Source organism: Sylvia atricapilla, chromosome 8, assembly GCF_009819655.1.
Source record: "Sylvia atricapilla isolate bSylAtr1 chromosome 8, bSylAtr1.pri, whole genome shotgun sequence".
Lineage (NCBI taxonomy): Eukaryota > Metazoa > Chordata > Aves > Passeriformes > Sylviidae > Sylvia > Sylvia atricapilla.
The window spans coordinates 17,966,585-17,986,699 of NC_089147.1; the positions used below are offsets into that span (position 1 = coordinate 17,966,585).

The window sequence follows — 20,115 nt, forward strand, 5'->3', positions numbered from 1 at the left end:
ATATACAATTACTCACAGCTGAAAATTACAGTTAGCCTCTTTCACCAAGATAGGGTCTCCTGAGAAATCCTTGTTATTCATATAAGGTATAAATCTGACATTACTCCTACTATTTACAGGTCGAAGGTAAAAGTGGAATTAATTAAACATATATATCCTGCCCAGTGGCTGGATGGTGAAGAATAGAGAGAAGGCTGATAACGATGACAGTGCTTGAAACCACATTTCCCAGTCTGGTCAAGAATTAGAATAAACCTATTACAAAGCAGGATTATATTAAGTCTGTCTCGTTCTGGTCAGTGCTTTTCTGCACTGGAGGTATGCTGTGAACAAGAACAGTGAAGCTTGTGCAGTTGGCTCTGTGCAGTCACCTAGCCTAACTGGTTGAAGCATTCATGAAAAAGTAGCAATGGAATAAAGCAAATACCTTTAGAGATTTCATCCAAATACTCTGATGTTTAGTTCCTTCTCCAAAATACTGAAACTACTTGAGACTGCTGATTTGGGCCAGCAGAAGCAACAAAAACCAACTAAAGCAAAATAAAACAAAACTACCCTCAATTAAAAAAAAACCCAACCACCAAACCCTAAAATAAAACAAGAGAGCTGTCATTCCTGTAATTACTTCTAAAAGAGGTTTTCAGGAACCTTGAAGCACAGGATCATTTGCAGATGAAACAGGAGGTACAAAAATACTGGAGGTTTCTTACAAGGATCCTGCTCTCTCCCATTAAGCTGGTGCTAAGATTTTTGTTTGCTCAGTTTTGGTGTTTCCACCTCTGATCCCATAGAGAACCAGGAGCAGAAAAAGAGCAAAACTGAACTGCACACACATTCACACACACACACACACACACACACAGAGTGTGTGTGTGTGTGGACACCAACACTACAGGTCAAACAGTAACAAATACTTTCTATGACATCTGCCACACTCAGACAGTTGTACCAATGCTTTACACAGCAAAACAGGCCAGGGACATAAAGATATTTTTCTCAGGTAGAAGTTACTGCCCGGGAACTGGCTTGCAGTGGTTTAGCAGCCACAGTGAGCTCCTTCTCTACTCCTGAAAAAGCTGATTATGAAAGGGAAATAGTCAAATAACTGCTCTGCTGAAATTACTATGATCGCATTCAAGCTGAGTTCATAAGAAAGCTTGCAACACGGAAGGAGAATGCCTCAGAAAGTTCTTCCTAGACAGAAAATCCACTTGCTTATCCACTGATTTAGAAGATTTCAGTACAAACAAATTCACTGTGGTAGGACATTTTTGAAATGTAAAAAATAACTATTAGTGTTTAAAGATTCCTTAGAGAGCCAAACAGCTAAACCAGGCTATGACTGTTGGCTGTCCACCTTTTCGACAAAACATTTTCAAGTCTGTTTATATATTGAACTTAAACCCAAAAAAGGGAACTTCTGTTTGCAAATGTAACTACTCAGGATGTGACTGTAGTTTCGCAGCAATCATGTGATCTACTTTAGCTTTTTTTTTCAGACACTGCAGAAGAGCAGAACTCATGAACCCTTGGAAGAAATCATTCTGTTGTCACAACTTCATAATGACCTTACTAACAAGCTGGATATCAGCCCCAACAGCATTTCTCCTCTTACGTAAGTGATGTAACTTCTTTCCCATTCTTTTTGAGAGCTTTTATTCCTGAGCTTGGTGGGCCTATTTATTCCCAAGTTTAATTGTATGCATCTTGTGTAAAACTTTGTTTCTTGTAGAAAAAGCATTTGTCCAGCCAGAGGGGTATTTTGCTGAGTTTTCTAGCTCGCATTTCCTATTCTGGGCGCAGAGGGCTCAAGACACCGTGAAGTTAAATGGCTGCAGCTTTGCAGATGAGATTTTCACCTGCTGAGCACCTTGTTTAGCACTTTGCTTCCTTCTCCCTGTCCAGGAAACAGTACTTCAGTAGAGTTTGAGGGAAAACTGGCCCGTGCATGCTGACTGCAAGCTGCTCTGCCACTCTCCCTTAGTGGACTGTCACGGTCCTGACTCACGCTGCTTCTAATGCTCCCTGCTGGCCCAAAGCAGGGCTTTCTCAAAGCCTGTTCCTTACTTCATCCTTACTCATCGCCACTTCGTGCAGGGAAGAAGTTGGGCTCCTGGCGAGGAGGCCTCCGCGGGGTCCCATGGGCCCAGGGCGGTGTAACTGAGCTGAGAGCAGTTCCGTGGGTTACTGCCTCCCTGCGCGCTCCGTAAGGGGGCAAGCACCACCCTGTGGTGGCAAACGCCTCAGCTTGTAACGAGCTCCTCCCGTACTGCTTCATGCAGACACTCACAGAAAATCACCGTCTACACGGGGCACTTTGCCCCACCTGAGAGGTGCAGACCAGTTATTCCAGCTTGCATCCACTGGCTATCCGCTCCTGCCTCGCCTTCTGCAAAGCTGTGCTCCACCCTGCCTCTGGGCTTCCCAGATACTTGCTTCCTTTCCTGTTTGCCGCCTCACTTATAAATGGCACTGAGTTCCTGGCTCCTGCAATGCCACAGGACCAGCCATTATCTATCGCAATGAGGAGAAATACGAGTTTTTGGAGGAAGGGAAAAAAGTCACGTGGAAGCAGGAGGCAGAAAGCAAAGGGGCTAAAGGCAAGTGCTTAGAAAGGCATAAATTGCTGTTTATCACTGCAGGTTAGGGCTGGGAATGGTTTACAATGCCTAATCCGGTGGGGCAATTGAGCTCTTCCCGCTCCCTGATTTTATGCCCAGAGTGAATTCTGCACCGTTTTCGTGGCTGAGCTGGCCTCTGGGCAAGGCACCGTGCGAGCAGAGCCGTGTGGCTGTGGCACAGAGCACAGGCACCAGTGCGACACAGGAGCTGCTCTCTGCTTGGCTCAGCTCTGCGTGCGGCGGGTCTGGGCAGGGCTGGCTCTGCCCGGAGTTACACCGAGGTCACAGACTAGACCCCCAGCCCCGTGGGTTTATCTGGGGCCCATCGCTTGCCCAGGAGCGGTACCTTGCCGCGGGCTGGGCTGTGTTTGCAGCGGGAGCTTCCCCCGCTGGGAGCCCGGCCCCGGCGCAGCTCGCCCCGCGGGCTCCGGCTGCAGATGCTCCGCTCCTCCTGCACTGCCGCACCCGTACGGCGGCCCCCGTCCGGCCTGAGCCTCAGCTGCAGGCTCTGCCAACAGCACGCTCACCGACAGGTTCCCCAGAATGGCAGGCCGGTGTCTGAGCGGCTCCAGAGCCCGGGGACATCCCCGTCCCTGTGGCGGCTGTGCCCCGGCACACAGCGCAGGGAGCGGCACCGCCGCCTGCTCCGGGCCGCTCTGAAAAATCATCCACGAGTCACTCAAGCGTGAGGATCAAATTCATCTGCTAGGCTCTGCCACACAGGAGCAGATCTCTGCGAGTCCGGAGGGTTTATTCAAGATGTGAGTGTTGCTCTAAAGTCTCTACAGAAACAGTCAGAAATCCAGCACTGGGACTAGAGCACTGCAGAGTTTAAGACATCATTTGTAACCCCCCCCCCCGCCAATGGGTCGTTTTTGTACATCCCCAACAGGTCTAAATTGCAGATAAGAGCAAGATCAAACAGAAAAAAACATGTATTTGAATTAGTTAATACACCTGTTTCTACCTTAGAAAAAACTGAAACAAATAGAATCCACCCAAAACTGTCTTTGAAAGCAAACGGTATTTAAGCAGCATCCAGTAAATGATATTAAACCTTAATTAAAAGCATATTGAAAATATGAATTGAAAATACTCTCTTTAGTCTTGTGGGTTTTCAGGAATTTCCCTCCCTTTTTAAAAAGAAACTAGTAATTTAATTTCAATATATTAAACTGACCTACATAAAATATTCCATGTAAAATATTATTTCTGCCATAAAACACATAATCTGTCACTGGTTTAATTCCATTAGAAAGCATACATTAAGGTCTATGTATTATGATCATTAGGATAATAAAAGTAATACAATATCACTTTTATTACGCTTGAATTTAAAGCATTCTTCATATGAGCACAAAGAATAATTAAGGGGATGGAAGAAAGGTGTTTTTTTTAAATTTATAATGAAATAAAATCAGAAGCGAGAGCAAAGAGACTGGTTTTTAAAATGGAAAAACAGAAGCTATGCTTTTTATGTCCACTGTGTAGCCTTAGAGCTTTTTGTTCTCTTTAAATTTCCTTGTCTTTATAACTTTGATTTTGGTCATTTAGTATAACCAGCATAAGCACAGATTCTTTACCTCTTACAACTCCTCTTCTGAGTGTCATGGAGGTTTTGGAGAGAAAACATTTCTGCTTGTACAAAATAAGCTTCCAGACATTTTCATTATGAAGAAGAGTTTGGCAAATTAAAAAAGGACTTTCAGCTCTGTATTATAGTTCGCAAAATATATTTGCTTTAAAACTCAAGATTTTTTAAAACTCTTCTCCAGATTTTTGAAGCTTGGTTTGTAATTTATTAAAATTTGGGAATAGAAATGTGATTAAGACCAGGAAATAAAAACAAATCTGCTGTAAGCCACCCAATATATCAGATTTTTTGACATAACCCTGGAAGCCCCAGGGCCCACACTCAGCTCAAGAGTTTTAGCAGTCTGAAAAACAGCCAAAAGATTATTTCTGTAAAGATACCAAAAAGCCTTGTTTTGAAATGTAAGGACTATGCTTCAAATTTAAAAGCAGTCATGTTTCTAGCATTCATTTTACTGGACAACAAATGAAAGCAAAGAGCCCAAAACCTCAAGAAAATAAAATTATTTCTCCACAAAAAGTGGAGGAGAGGAGCTGGGACTTAGGATGTTGGACACCTTAGCAGTAGGAAAACTGAATGCATTTAAGACATTGAAATTCTTCTTGGGTTTCAGTCAGACAATATTCACTCCCAATTCCCTGCTATGGTGGGGAATGCCAAAGAAAAGACAATGTTGTGTGCAAAGCAGCTGTGTTCCCATCAGGTGCCACACGTGCTGTCACCCTGGCCAAAGAGAAATGACTTTGTGTTCTGCCTGAAGCCTGTGCAGGAGACAGGAGTTTGGCAGCACACAGGTTGAGAATGCAGGAGTCACACCTGCCTGTAAATCCTCCTCATTGTCCAGCACCTCATGCAGCTGCACATCAGTTCCATCACTGGGAGCTACTTGAAAAGGCATTGGTGGAAATATCCTTGCACTGATTAAACATTTGTGTGCACATTTTTAACAATTTCCTATAATGACCAAGCAACATTAAAACTAAATGTGACCTCTCCCTTTTCTCATTTTTTTAAAAATGTTGATTTTGTTTTCTTCCTAAAGTATGTGGGAACAAATTGTTTTCTTCAGATCCACTCCATTCTGAGGCCCTGCATACTCTGAGCATCAGGGAGCATGGCTCAGTGGCTTTGTGCAGAAGGGAACAGCCAGGAGATGTCCTTTTCATGAACAGGGAACTTGGTGTAGAATTCTCTGGAAAGGTTTGCTTCCAGCCCACCAAATTTGCTTGCAAGAGGCAAAGACTCTTCTCTGCCAGCAATAAATCACATTCTGAAGACTGGAACTACAGGCAGGATTGGGATTTGTGTTTTCCTGAAAGGGGTGTTGGGCTATGCCATATCCTCACTTATTAGCATGTTTTATTAGCTTTCGTGCATCTGTAATCTTTTCCTTGATTTATAGCAGCTTCTCTTTTATAGAGCTCTCTGGCTTGCAGAGATAAAACCATGGAAACAGTGCTAAGGCAATATAAAATTTTGGAATTGTATTTTCTCTTCTGGTCAAAAAACTGGCACAGTGTGGCCACATTTCTAGGATGCCCTCATTAACTTGACTGATAGCATTTCACTACTGCAGGAAGCCTTGGATTCTATCTTAATATTTATTCAAATCAACTTTGAAAAAGCCAGAAATAGCATTCTTCTCAATGTCCTAACAGGCTGAAATATTTCTATTCCAGATTTTTGGAGGGCAAAGGTACATGCTTTTGAAAACCCAGAGGAGGAAATAGGTGAGTTCATGGTGGGATTTTCACTTCCAGACAGGAAGTTAGAGGCAAAATAACAAAACTGAATGTCCTTAGAACACTCTGTATACTTTTTATGTGTAGAAGATAAGTGTTGTGAGTTTTGAGTGCTGCAGAGTCCTGTCATGTGACTGACACTTTAAATTATGTGTATGAGGACAGAGCATGGGACTCAGGTCTTGCACACAGGCACCCTCCTGCCTTATGTACACACAGTGATGCCAAGTCACAACACATAGTTTAAAATTCTCCTTCCTCCCAGCAAAGACTTACAGAGGCAGAACTGCTGGGCAAGGCAGGAGGCGAGGGACTGGGAGGTGGAAATGTGAGAGTGCATATCTGGAAGCAGCAATAACAGTTTGGAAGGATGGAGATTGGCAAAGGAGTGTGGATGGGGGATTTTGCTTTTGGGGTAAAAGTAAAGCCCTGGCTCTAAAACTCAGCTGAGACCTGCAGACACCAAAAGCTGAAGTTGTTAATTATCATAAAACACCCTTGAGCCCCTTAGCCACAGGTTCACATGGTTTCATGGCATGCAGGAGTTTGAATGACTCAGACTCCTCTCAGCTACCTACTCTGGCTCAGCATTTTTTTAAGGTATGCATTTAAACTTTGTTACATCTGAAACTCAAATAGTGTATTTATTATTTAATGGTGTATACTCACTGAGTTGTTTTCAATATTTGCAGATTACACATATGTTATTATAGGAGGTACTCTGGGAGCAGTTCTAGCAATTGCTTTTGTAGCAGTAATAATCTGCATGATCAAAGCCAAAGTGATTGACAGTGTTTTTGGAGGTAAGAAAAAAAAATACTCCTGATCCATTTTCCACAGGTCTAGCTCTCCTCATCTTCTGCTACAGCAGATCTGAGCTTCAGTGCTAGCAGTTGTGTATGTACAACAGCTCTGGTTTTCCTGTGAAGAACTAATTTAAAAGTGTCTAAGTTGCTGGACTGCCTAGAACTGCAGATTCACATTTCACTCTAACCAAGTCTACTCTTTAGCCTCAAAGTTGTTTCTCATGATACCCTGGGGATATGCCACAACCAAACTCAAATCAGGCAAAGTATTAGCTAAGATACAGCTCTTGAGAAAATTGTCATGAGATAGTCCAGCTGGAAAAATGAGAAAGGGCTTTAGGAAGGTTGCATGACACAACTAATACCAAAGACTTTTGCCTCAGAAAGGATGGCTGGATCTTAACCACCTGTAACTATGTACTTACTCCTGGTTGCCTCCACAAATTCTGTGGAGGCTTATCACCACTCTGTTTCTTGTTTCTCAACTAACCACATTTTATTCTTCTCACTTTAGAGTCAGAGGGCAAAATGGATAGAAGGTAAGAGTCACTGTGTTTTCTATTATGCACAACTTTTAATTTATCTCTCTGGTTATGCATGACGCTTCCCACGTTTGAATGATTGCACATAACACACATGGTAAGCCTCCAGAGGCCTGGGATATCTAGTGAATCTGCATGGAAAAAGGCATATTCTTCTAACAGCATTTTAACATTTCAGAAATACACACACACACAATAAAAAACCAAACCCAGAAGACAGAGATCCTTTTAAAAATGAAAATCCTTCAAACACTTGCAATGAAGCTTGGGGTGTTGGTTTTTTTTTTTTTTTTTTTTTTTTTTTGTTTTTTTTTGTTTGTTTGTTTGTTTGTTTGTTTGTTTGTTTGTACTATGTATAATAACAGCAAACTCTGAGTAAATGGCTTAATCTAAGGTTACTGTGTTGGCATCTCAGTTCTGAAAACTCCCTTCATTCTGGCCTCTTAAAAGTCAGGGTCATGCAGTGATCATTCCTGCTGAAAGGATGCCTCTTTGCCCTTCACTCTCCCTCCCCTAACCTAGAAACAGTAAGGCCATTTTAGGGTTTGAGGACCTGACTGTCACACCAGGTTTGCCTACTTTTCACTGTTTGCATTTTGTTCTCACGCAGCTTCAAGAAAACTATGTATATTTTTAGAATTTATCTATTTTGCTAACATATTTCTCCTCAGGGAGGACAAAGATGATTGATGGTGATGTTCTCCAATGAGGTCGAAGAGGTGGCTACCTGTGTAGCCAATCTTTGACCTGCTGGTCAAAGTGTATATAAGATGGAGTCAGAAAAATAAAGTAGAGAGCTTCCCCTGCTAAGGTTTCTGCTGCCTGCTGGTTCTTTCGTGTCCCTAACAGCGACACCTGACCAGTTTACCAGCAGGAGAGCAGTGCCAGCCTTCTTAGGCAATGGCAACTCTGCATCTCCCCCAGGGACAGGCAGTGGGGAAGGGATGTACAGCAGCACAGACTCTGGACTGCAAGTTGCCTGTTGGCTCATGGTAACCTACAGATGTGGACACTTTTTTGTGTCCCTTTAAGACATTTTATAAGTGACTAAAAAAGCCCAAACATTAATTAATGAGCATTCTCATCAAGTGAAGACAACAGCTGTACTCGATGAGCTCAGAAATGGCTTTTGGCCTCTCTCAAAGAGCTGGATAGAAGAATGTCCCCACCACAGCCATTCCTCACAAAGTGAGCACAGCACTGAATGAAAGACCAAAGCAAGAACACCCTTTGCAACAGCAGCTTCAATGTTCTGTGTGCCTGACAGAGAAGGGCCCCAGCCCTGAAGTGTTATTTTCTCAGGGAGACACTCTTTCAGTGGTAACTGGCACAATATGTTTTCTTTCTAATAACACACCATTCTCTGACAAGACTGGCAATTTCTGTGCATTAACCTGAAATGGATTAGGACTATGATAAAGTGAGAAGGACAAACGTGGAATACTTGGTAAACTTTATGGTGCTTTCAGGACAGTATAGACAGAACAAAGAATAGGAAAGTCATGAGAAAGAGCTAAGCTAGAACAGAAAAGCCAGAGCCCAGAGTCAAAAGAAAAGAGAATAAAGTGATGAGACAGACAAAGACAAGAAGAAAGGTAGTGGTAGATTTACTGCCTGGGTGAAATGCAGACAGGATGATCTATGAACTGTTCCACACTGGACTTCTCTAGCTCTCTTTGGTGTTTATTATGTGTCGTATTTTCCTTCAGAGGCAGTCTGAACATTTATTACATCATCCTCTGATCTTTCTAGGGGAAGCAATTGACTTTGTGGTGGCAGCAAAATTTAATGTCTTTAATGGTGACCTTACATTGACCTGTGATGTTTCCTTGTCCCAGCCTACAGGCATTTCCTAAAAGGTAAAGGGAAATTTCCAGTTTCATGACAAAATTCTGGTCTTAAGGCTGGAATTGTGGCACAGTACGCAAACATTTTGCCTTAGAGCCACTGACACTGACCAGTGAGAGAAACTCTAATTCCACAATCTTCCACAAAACTGTTTATGTTAAAGATGACACTTTTATGGCTAAGTAAAAAAAACCCAAAAACCTAGAAATACACTGTAACTTCCTTATCAGTATATTTTTGAATTCTGCTGTGGTAGTCAGTAATTTACTAGCAAATCTTTGTTCTCAATCGCTTCAGGGCATCAATGTATTACTCTCTGGTAGGTCACTAAGGGATTCTATAATGCTGGTAATAATCTGTGGAAACAGTGTAGCCTTCTGCTAGTTTTGAGGAAACTTCTGGCTGTAAAAACACTACCAGAGCCACAGAAACATTTAAAAATATCCCTAATAAACTAATCCTTAGCAGGATTTATTCAGGTCACCAGAGAGACATATGATAATTAGGCCTAAGTTGATTTTACCTACTTGCATCAGTTCCCTAGAGATTTCTAATTCATGGAATTTTTAGACCAGTGGCTAGTCCTGGAAAACCCTCTGATAAAGTGAAGTCTATTATCTGAAATTACCTGATTTATTCCCACCAACCATATAGCCATCTTGAATCCCTCAGGGAAAGGCAATTTGAAACCTTCAGTGTTAGAAAACACCATCCCTTTAGGATTGGAGAAAAGAACTGGCAGATCTGCAAACAGCTTCATGTTCTGCTTGACCAGGGATGATTATTAATGCTCATTCAGGAAAAGTATACCTATTCCAACTGATAAAACACTCAACCAAATCACCTTCAGCTACATTTTCTTTTAAATTTTACACCATTATTCCTACAAATGCCACCAGCCACTCAGTATTTCCCTAGCTGGTATCTGAGTGGGCATCACCCAGCACTGTCCTTTCATAGCCAATGGAGTTGCTCAGCCTTGTACCACCTGCAGGTGTTGATGCAGATAATCATCCTCTGTGTCAGAACCCCCATTAGCTGGTACTGAACCTAACTGACCCCTTCCAAGAACAAATTTTCACGAAAATCAGGAAATATTCAGATGCATCCCCCTTGATAATTTCCAAAATACTGAAACCACAGGAGTTTAAGTACCCACATGACAGCTCATGTGAAATAATTAACAGTATTTACCACTTTATTTAGTCAGGTACATAACATTAAGATTTAAACAATCAATTCAACAATGGGCTGCCCTTAAACTCAACGGGATATTTACTAACACTTGAGAAGAAAAACGCTTGAGGCAAGATTCTGTCAGCCAACAAAACAGCAATTTATATGTCAACTGACAATTATTTAATGTCCTTTTTTAAAATTAATTGCTCATGTCAGTATCAAATGCCATCTTGGTGTAAGCTTGGTAAATTATAATACCTAAAAATTTCATGCAAGTTTAATGTATTCATAAAAATGTCTGGGCACATTTAATGCTGGCAATATTTTGAATTAACTACAGTGCATGTCAGCCAGATTTATTTTGACAGGAGACAAAGAAAGAGACATACAGACACGAGGAGATGGGTGGAGAGGCAGAGAATATTTACTAAAAAGGAGAAGGTACATATTTTAAACCTGCTGCAAATGAATCTGTTGTCAACATATCCTGAGCAACAGCACACACAAAATACCCTGTGCCACTCACTGGGTTCTACAGGATTCCATGTGAATCATTCAGGACTCCATGTAAATCACTGAGTAGAAAAATCAGGTTTTAAATGCGATACACAAGTTCTTCTGATGTTTTATGGAAGAGAGGAGGAGCTTGGGAAGTGCTTGCCAAGTGTACTGATTTTCTTTTCCTACCCAAAGCCTCATCTAAATATTCTCTTATATTTTCCTTCCTGACTTCTAAGGGACCAACTTCTCTCTTCTTTGCTAGGCTGTGCTTGAGAAACACAAGATACTTTTGAGAATTGTAGCATTCTTTAGGTGAATGGTTGAGTTCTTGGAATGGAACTGCACCTTGAAAGCCTCTAATAGCTTCTAAAAATCTCTAATAACAGTGCCACTCATTGCATAGGAGGTGAAAACATCCACTTTGAAAATATAAACATCACAGATGGAGGCATGGAAAAGACTAGGTTTGGACAATTGTATGCAGATTTCAATGTTGAACTGCAATTTCTTCCAACTCTCAGAACTGTGGCAGCCTAAACATCTGAACCAAGAGTCTTTTTCTTAGCATTTTGTCATGTACAGGTCTGTAGCCTGATAGGCAGGGACAGTGAACAAGATCTGATCTAAAATATCACATCCTTCAAACAGGTTTAAAGTCAGATAGAAAGACAAACATCTTGTTTTGGAGATGAGTTCTTTCTGATCCAAATAGTCCAGCTTGGTCTATAACATTGTGAATTGCAGAATGCATCATTTAACAAACAGGAAGCCAAAAACATAGACATGAGTCCCATCATCTGCAAATGAAAGACACAGTCTGTCAGTCACCTGGGTCTGAGCCTACAAATAAACTGGAGATCTAGTTTTGATGCTGGAGTGGGTACTTGAGAAAGCCACATGTGAGAGTCCTTTGGAAAATGGCCCCAAAATTTACAAACCAAAATTCATAAGTAAATACAAATTGAAAGAAAGTACAAATTGAAAGAAAATAAAATACAAATGGAAAGAAAAAAGGCTTTGGCCTTGTCTGAGAGTGTCATTGGAAGAGTGGTGCACAAGGGAAAAGGGTCAATTCAGAGCACAGGTTTCCCAGGATGCTGGGCACTGAAATGCATTGCAGCTCCTCAAAAACTGTGCCAGCTCTTCACAGGTAACACTGTAAGTCCAGCCCACAGCCTGGCAGCTGCATCTATCTTTACTCTCCTAAAACAAGCCTATTTTTTCTTTTCCTCTCCTAGGAATATTCCTTTTAGATTATGGAGTCGGTTTCACCTTCTTGGATCTGTAGCAGACCAGTCATCTAGATTCAGCAGAATCTTTGACACCTCTGTGTGAATGGATTCTCTTAACATCATTCAGTGATATCCTAAGATGTTCTTTCACTTGCCACTCTTAGTTTCCCAAGCAGACCTTCAGAAGGTCTTTAATTCTGACAAGTAGAATATTCTACATACAATTCAATCATCACGTCAACAAAGTTTTCAGAAGTTGTTAGTGGTTTTCAAATAAGGAAAAAGAGAGTGAGTAATGACACAACCTCTTCAATGATGCAAATAAGCCTTGCAAAATCAGTCACAAATTACTCCTGTGAAGTCTGTTTTGACTACAGAGCCTCTCTTCTCATTGCCACCATGGCCTAAAACCACTAGTGAAGGACTGTCAGGAGAATGGGAGTGAAGACAAACTTGGAGGGCTCCAGTCCTCTCAGGCAGAAGTGCATTTGCACTTGACTGAGTAGATACCACCTGCACAAGACAAGTCTGGCCCTGTTGATACAGCAGAACAGGGCCAGTTCCTCTCTCAGCACTGTAGGGATTAGTGGGTGGTCAATAGGCTGAAGGCTATAGACATTCATTGCTTTAAGTTTCCTCAGCATGCATCTTGAGGACTGAGTTTAATGGAAAACATTTAAAACTTCACAAATGCCTTAATAATGCATGCTATTGCAAAGAAATTAAAGTATGAGTAGAGATGATCTAAAGAACTCCATGTGTGTGCAGATGTTAAAAAAATGGGCAAATAATCTCAGCAGAAATAGCTGTCTCAACTCCTTGTGCATAAACATTTGCATAAACAAAATGTCAGTAACCATTCTGTGTTGATGCAATAGTCACCAGTGACTAGAGTAATAAAGTGGTTTTTCTTCCTGCTTCTGTCACTGCCCTGTCTAGCTGAACTTGCTCTTCTGAACAACCTTGGACAAGTCACTGGCACAGGTTACCCTTTCCATAAAATGAAATTAATCTTTTTATCACACACTTCAAAATCAAGGACATTAAGCTTTGCACTATGCTGGGGAGAGCAGGCTTTAAAAAGCAGCAGTAAGACACTGTGTAGGCTCTTAGCTTCCTTAGGATCATTCCTGGATTGAGGGAATACCGACACACACAGCCCCTGAAAGACAGTTTTAGATGTGTATAAATATAAATATATATGTACACTACACACATACGTATGGCAGAAACTGCGGCAGTGAGATTAATTCATTAAACCCGTTTCCAGGATACAGCATACCTCACTGATACCAGCTACCAGCCTGATGGGCAGAGCCACACTTCTGGCTATTTTTTGCTCCTCTCTGGCCACCCTCCACATTCCCTGGGAGGGTACCTCGCCCAGGGTGCCTGTTTTCCTCTTGGATCTGGGGACTGCCTTTGTGGTTGACCTTTTCACAGCTGCCAAACAGGGAAGATTTCCTTCTTCCGACCCCTCTGCACACCTGTTTGAGGCTAGTCTTGAATAGCTCTAAATAATTTGATTATAAGAGTTGGTGCCAAACCTGCTGAGTCAGGAGAATGCTTTCCTGGTAATATTCAGACACCTGTCAGAGGCAATTCCTTCCACAGCCATCGTGGTCGCTGTTGGCAAACTTGCTGCTGCAAATGATTCCAGCACTAAACGGGTAATTCTACCCTTCCCTAGGGCTGCTGCAAGTCTGGATACAAATAAAAAAAAAAAAGAAAAAGAAAAAAAAAAGTTTCTGGAAGAGTACCCTCTTCACCCCTGTCAACAGGCACCCAGGGAAACTCAAATATTAGATGCCACTGAGCAAAGAGCCTCCTGCTCCCTGGCAGCACCAGTCTGCCAAACAAACTGAGCGGCTTTGTGTTGCCTAGGGCTTGTCAGAGAAGTGACAACATGGGATTAGCTAGGAATGAAAGCTGCTATGATAGCTAAAGGACAGCTTAAAACCAACACAAACCAGGGCCTCTTGATGCAAGAGACTCAAGAGTGCCACAGGTGTTAGACAAGAACAGCTTTGAATTAGAGCTCCTGCATATTCCAACTCACGGGTTTTCGTGTATCACACTTAATTTCTGCACACAAGTTCACACTATATTTATGAAAAAGGAATCACTGATTTCAGATCCTAGGAGCTTCTATCAGTGACATCTCAGAAAATAAGATTATTTACAGATCTTTTTTTAAGACCTTGTGTACAGTCTATCGCATAATTTTATTTCAGTTCCCTGATCTCTTACAGTCCAAGAGTTGAACAACCTGTACTAAGTATCAGCCCTGCTGTTTGTTTTTCTCCTGTTTGTTGCTTATACCATTCCACTCTCCATATTCCATGTGTATTTTGCAGCCCGGAGTCAGAGAACAAACAGAAAGCTGAAAGAAATCAATGAGTGCCACAAAGTGATGCTGACTTCTGCCCCTAGGCTGCAAATGCTTGGGGATCCTGGTGTACTTCTCAGCAGTTCACTGCAGTTTGTGGGCTTAAAGGCTTTCCATATAGGTTTAAATGGGGTTTAAAGACACTTGCAGAGGCTCACAAAGTCAGTGGAAAATTTGTATGGTCTTCTAAAAGAAAACCACAGAAAACCACTGCCTGAAAAGTAATTAGGTTTTTGTGTGCGTTTCTGTGTGTGCATTAAAACAACACCTGGCCCACTCCTATGTCTTATTTACTACACAGATATTGAAATGATTGTGCTGGCACAGGAGAGGGGGAAGCTGGGGATAAGAAGAATAACTAACCATGTAGGCAGAAATGGACTTTTTAAAGTGTTTTTAAAGAGGAGAGCAAAGCATGGGAGCAAAAGATGTCTCATCTCTAGAGAAAGGCCTGCTTCGCTTCTACCCCTTCCCAGCACAGCTGTATGTTCTGCTCAGACAGTCACCATTCTCTATTGTCTCAGGGACCTGGCCCTGCCAAAAATCAATGTGGTAAAACATGAAAATAATTTTCAGAGGTATCAGGTTGTTCAAGGACATCTGGCACAAGGGAAGTGGTAAAATATTTCAACTGAGGTACCAGGGAAGGCTGGACTGTCCTGTCTTGCAGAAACTGGCACTGTCAACAGTTGCAAGATTGCCTGAGAGCATCAGCAAGACAGCCACACTCTTGGGGTGACTTACTGATTGCATTGGATTACATGGAGAAGAGCACTGGCCTCCCAACCAGTCTCTTCTTTTCTCTTTTTATACGCAGAGAAGTGAGTTACTTAGGATTAGACCTCTTAGGCAATCACTTAGGAACTGCCCTTCCTAGCAGTTCCCTGCCAGCTTCTTCTCCTGTGACACAGGCAGGAGAGCATCTCTGAACCTAATCCATTGCTGATTCACCTCAGTTAACTCATATCACTTTGCACTGGCCTGTTCTGTATTATTCTGTTGTTAGAAATGGGAAAAATACTGGGTTTTTTTAAACTGGCTACAGATACAGGCAGAAATTTGTGTAGCACTTCACAGGCTAAAGTCTGTTACTTTGTGTGAAGAAATTTTTGAGAAGTTCAGAAGCACAGCCTATATCAGGTCCCTGGTTATGTTTGAAATGCCTCTCCTTTCTGGGAAAGAGCTGCCAGAAACTGGAACAAGCTGAAAAATATTATTGAATAACTGTTACCTCTTGGGTAGAGTCAGAGCTATGTCACCAAAAGGAATCCCTTGTGTCTGCAAAGTGCCAGACCAGCGCAGGCAAAGGAGGGCTGAGACAAGCCCCTGGTACCTCCAGTGTGGTCACCAGTCTGCAGGCAGGTACAGGTGAGCCTTTGTCCCCATCCCAGCAGACACCTTCCCTGGCTGCCCTGGAAGCTCCCAAGGGCTGGGCAAAGCACACAGAACAGGAATTCAGCTGTGACCATGCTGCAAAACAGTACAGGCACTGCTGCCTCTCAGACTTGTGCAGACTCACCCCAGCCCAAACCAGAGAAAGAAATAAGGGAGGAGAAGGAGCAGAACAGAAACAGTGCCTCTGATTGCAGCTTATCTGTGTCCCCCCATATGGTCTCCCATGGACTGTATGCCCAGGTCAGACTGCAGAGATGAAAGTCAGAATCTTACAGACACGAACAGGGCAGTGAATTTCATATGAACAGAAAATTTTGGCTGAGCATTCTAAAAGACATGAGTGACAAAATTTCTTCAGAGAAGGAAAAAAAGGCTGAGGCAAATTATGTGAAGCATTGTCCCTGCCCACCAAATCTCCTGTGACATCTTTCTTTAGCAAAGATACCAGAAAATGCTTAAGTGGTATTGTAGGAATGGGGCTACGATGAAGCTCATTTCCCTGAGGAGTTGTGAGATTCAATATAAACAAGTCGAGGGCTGCAAGACAAGATAGTGTTCCCAAGCGCTGACACTAGATGGAGCAAAACTGAATAAACGATTTAGATCAGTAAAGAAAAGATTAAAAAGTTCCTGCATTTCCACAACTATAATGTGTTACTCATTTGAATGCTCATCTTTGATTATGGCTCTGAATGTCACAATTAATAGCTCGTTCTCTACACTTTGCAGGTCAAACTCGGGATCAAGCCAAAACAGGTATGTTCTGGGGGAAGGGGGAGGCACAGGGAGGAGAAGTGACAGTACTGGGCAGACCCAAAGTTGTAGAGGCACATCCGTCTAGGGAAAGGTCACACAGCAATGAAGGCTGTAGGGTTACCCTGAGCTCCTGCTGACAGCCCAGATCTGCTAGGCACTCTGCATGGGCTAAGGCAGGAAATGTAACTGTGCTGTCCCACAGCTTCCCAGTGGTTCACTGGAATACCCCAGTGCAAGGCTCAGGCACACTGCACAGCTGCCCTGTGCAGCTGCCCCACAGCAGCAGGCACTCGAGGTAATAAACTCCTGGGAAGATGCACCCACTAAAGGGATTCAGGGGCTGCTCAGCTTCTCCCCACTCTGTGGCAAGGCGATACTGGGAAGCACCCCAAATCACAACAGTCCAGTGTCTGCAATAGAGGGACCGCTGGGATGCTACCTAAAAATGCATGGCTTGCTGCTAGTGGAGTCCTACCCAGCAGTGACAAGGGATCTGGAAGTCACCACAACAGCCACTGGCATGCATTTGTTCTGTTAATTCACTTAGGAAAAACAGATGCCTACAAAGGTACAAAGAAACATGTGGTAAAAGAAAAGCTAAGTGAAAGGAACTTCAGGAATGTAACTCCAGCATCCTCATTAATAATTTTCTAGAATTCTCATGCTTTTTACCTGAGTATCTCCCAGCTCAGCTTTTACAATGTTGTTTTACTTGGGATAATCCAGGTAAAACCAAAGCCAGAGAGCAAATGTTAACATGTGATTTTTCTTTCTTTTCACAGATGACAGGAAAGCAATAAGAAACCAAAGTACAAGACATCAATAACCCTTTTGCAATCAACAGTTACCTGGTCTGAGGATCAATAGAAGTCTCTTGTGTACAGGCAGGGATCTTACCAATCCTTTTCTTTGTTCTTTAGTTGAAAGGCTGATTGATTGTTTACAGGAAGACCTTGTAGTGCAGCTAACTTCAATCACCTACACCCAAAAGGACCCTCAGCATATATATGAAGGAAATGTATGAGGAAAATAAAGTAGATGAGCTCTGTTCACTAATAGATCCTCTTTATTCTATGATAATTACATGATTGATTTCTAAAGTCAGTTTAATACCAGGTAATCAGAAAGGTGGCAATGTAATTCAGCAGCACAATTCATAGTCACACCCATATTTCAAGACAAGTAAATAATGATTTCAGCTACTTGGAAATCATTCATTTGAGGTTAAAACAAAACAAGGCCTCTCATTTCTTTCAGGAAATACATGTTTTGTGTTAGTAAGAAAACATTTCATTAATTTAAGGTTGTTTTTTATTTTAGATTTAGAACTAATGTCTTTTGTAGGTGGTAATGAAGATTTCAACCATTTAAAATTAATTACGGCCATTTAAAATTAAAATTTCCTTTTAGAAATAATGTTTTTCATGTTCTATTGATGCTTCATGTCAACATGGTACAAACAAGCTAATCTGTTATTCCAGAATTTCCATATCCCTATTTTTTTAGTATAAAACTAAGTTCAATCAGGATTTGTGAATAATTTCAGTTTCCCAGCATGTCCATTCTTATTCTAGCCTTATATGTTCTGGTGGACTTGATTGCATCAAAATTGCTTTGCTTGGCTCCAATTACAAGCTTCTTACAGTGGGAGCAATGAGAAGAAAAATTGGAGCTTTGTTTCAGAACATTTAGAGTAGTTTAAATAACTGAAAATAATTGAAATCCAAGTTATTCTGTAAACATCTTTTAACTTTTACCAAAGCTTTGAGTCAGTGGCTCTGGTCTCAGAAAATAATGCTGTAGATCCTATTCTGTTTAATCCTCTTCTATCAAGAATGCTGTATATAACATATTGTCATCACAAGGTGCAAGAAAATAGGAAGATTTTTGTATTTCAAGCCAGGCTTTTCTTTCACCTTGTGAAGACAGGGCAGCCAGTATCAGCTGTGGGAGCTTTGGGAAGTCTTGGCCAGCATCCTCTGCTATATCCTACAGCTTCTCTCAGGAAACCCAGCAGAACTTCAAGGCTTGGGGGCTCAGGTAGATGGCATGCCCAACTTAATTAAATAATATCCCAGTATTTCACAGGCAGAGCTTTATGCTGTAACATTACAGGATAACTCCAGGATGTTACATTATTTTATTGTAACTTACCATTATCCAGATCCAAAGACCACAACCTGTAGATAAATAGGATCTTCATAATCTTTTAGCTCAAGCCAATGTCTATAGACGTGTGCTTTTTAAATTTCTCACCTTACATTCTTAAAGTTCACTTTTATACCCGTTTCTGCTCTCAGTGTGGCAGATCATAACAAAGTTCTTTCCACCTTTCCACTAATATAAGACATTTATTCCAACTTAAAAAAACCCAACCAACCAAAAAAAAAACTAAAACAAAACCCACAAAACCAAAATCAAACCAAAACCAAACCAACAACAACAACCCCCAAAACAACAACCAAAAAACAAAACAAAAAAAACCCCAAACAATAGTAAGACTGAATTCCAACCTAGGAATTGAGTGTTATCAATAAATATCACTCAGAAAAATCATGGAGACCAGGGCTTCCTATCCAGCAACCAGCCTTCAGATCAGGCAGAGCTGATGTGCTGGATCAGGCACTTAGAGGAAACATGCTGTTAGAGCATAAGAGCAGATACATCAGAATTTTGTTTTTATAAAGAATAAGCTACTGTACTGCTTGTAACTGTAACTAAAGGGATTTCAATATGGGCATTTTTTGACTTTCACAAAGCAAGTAATTTGTCAAATGTACAAGGGAAACTGGATAGCAATTTTCCCACACATTTTGAACAACAAAATGTAAAATTTATCTTGAGAGAAGAATGATATCTTGGAATACTTTCCCTGGTTTCCTAGGTGTCTGTTACCCATTTCAGTAACATTGCAGTTTATTAGCAGCATCTGCTAACAGATAAACTAAAGCAGTAATGTGATACTTGTAAGTAATTGTGTGTACATGTGTAAGTGAATAAAGCATCTTGTAGGGTATCTGTTAATTGATTTGCTTCCTGTAGTATCATTTTAATTAAGACTTGGAACAGAAGTGAGAGCATGTGGTCAGGGAGGGAAACTATCACCTTCCCTTATTTGTGTGAACAAATGTTTCAGTACACATCGTTTCAGTACACTACGGGAAATAAAGCTGAAAATAAACAAGAAATGCTAAGTTACAAGCAGTAGAGGAGAAAGGCCTGGAGAATTAAGGTTGGTAATCTCGATCAGGCAAATGTGCTGGGCTGGTGAAGAGACCACAATTTCTCAAAACCTTTTGGTGTATCCCTTGGCTCTCTGGGAATGGGAGGTGGTGAGCAACACTGAGACAAGACAGCTGGGCACAAGGGACCCTCAGAGCTACTGCTTCTGCTGTCACTGAGAGGTTTGGGCACACTTACACCGGGCTGCAGTCTTTTGCCAGCTCAGGGAGTTGCTGCTTTGCCCACTCCTACAACCAGCTTTAACAGCACCACTTGGAGCATCAGGAG

General features: G+C 41.7%; 1 protein-coding gene across 1 annotated transcript; it reads left to right on the forward strand.

Annotated features, from left to right (window-relative positions):
- Nucleotides 1–1,508: 1,508 nt before the first annotated feature.
- Nucleotides 1,509–19,629, forward strand: TMEM273 (transmembrane protein 273). The gene is made up of 6 exons (XM_066323889.1): nucleotides 1,509–1,615; nucleotides 5,895–5,945; nucleotides 6,650–6,760; nucleotides 7,278–7,302; nucleotides 16,579–16,605; nucleotides 17,388–19,629. The coding sequence occupies exons 1-6, from the start codon at nucleotides 1,522–1,524 to the stop codon at nucleotides 17,389–17,391; spliced, it is 312 nt and encodes a 103-aa protein (XP_066179986.1). The 5' UTR covers nucleotides 1,509–1,521; the 3' UTR covers nucleotides 17,392–19,629.
- Nucleotides 19,630–20,115: the final 486 nt, after the last annotated feature.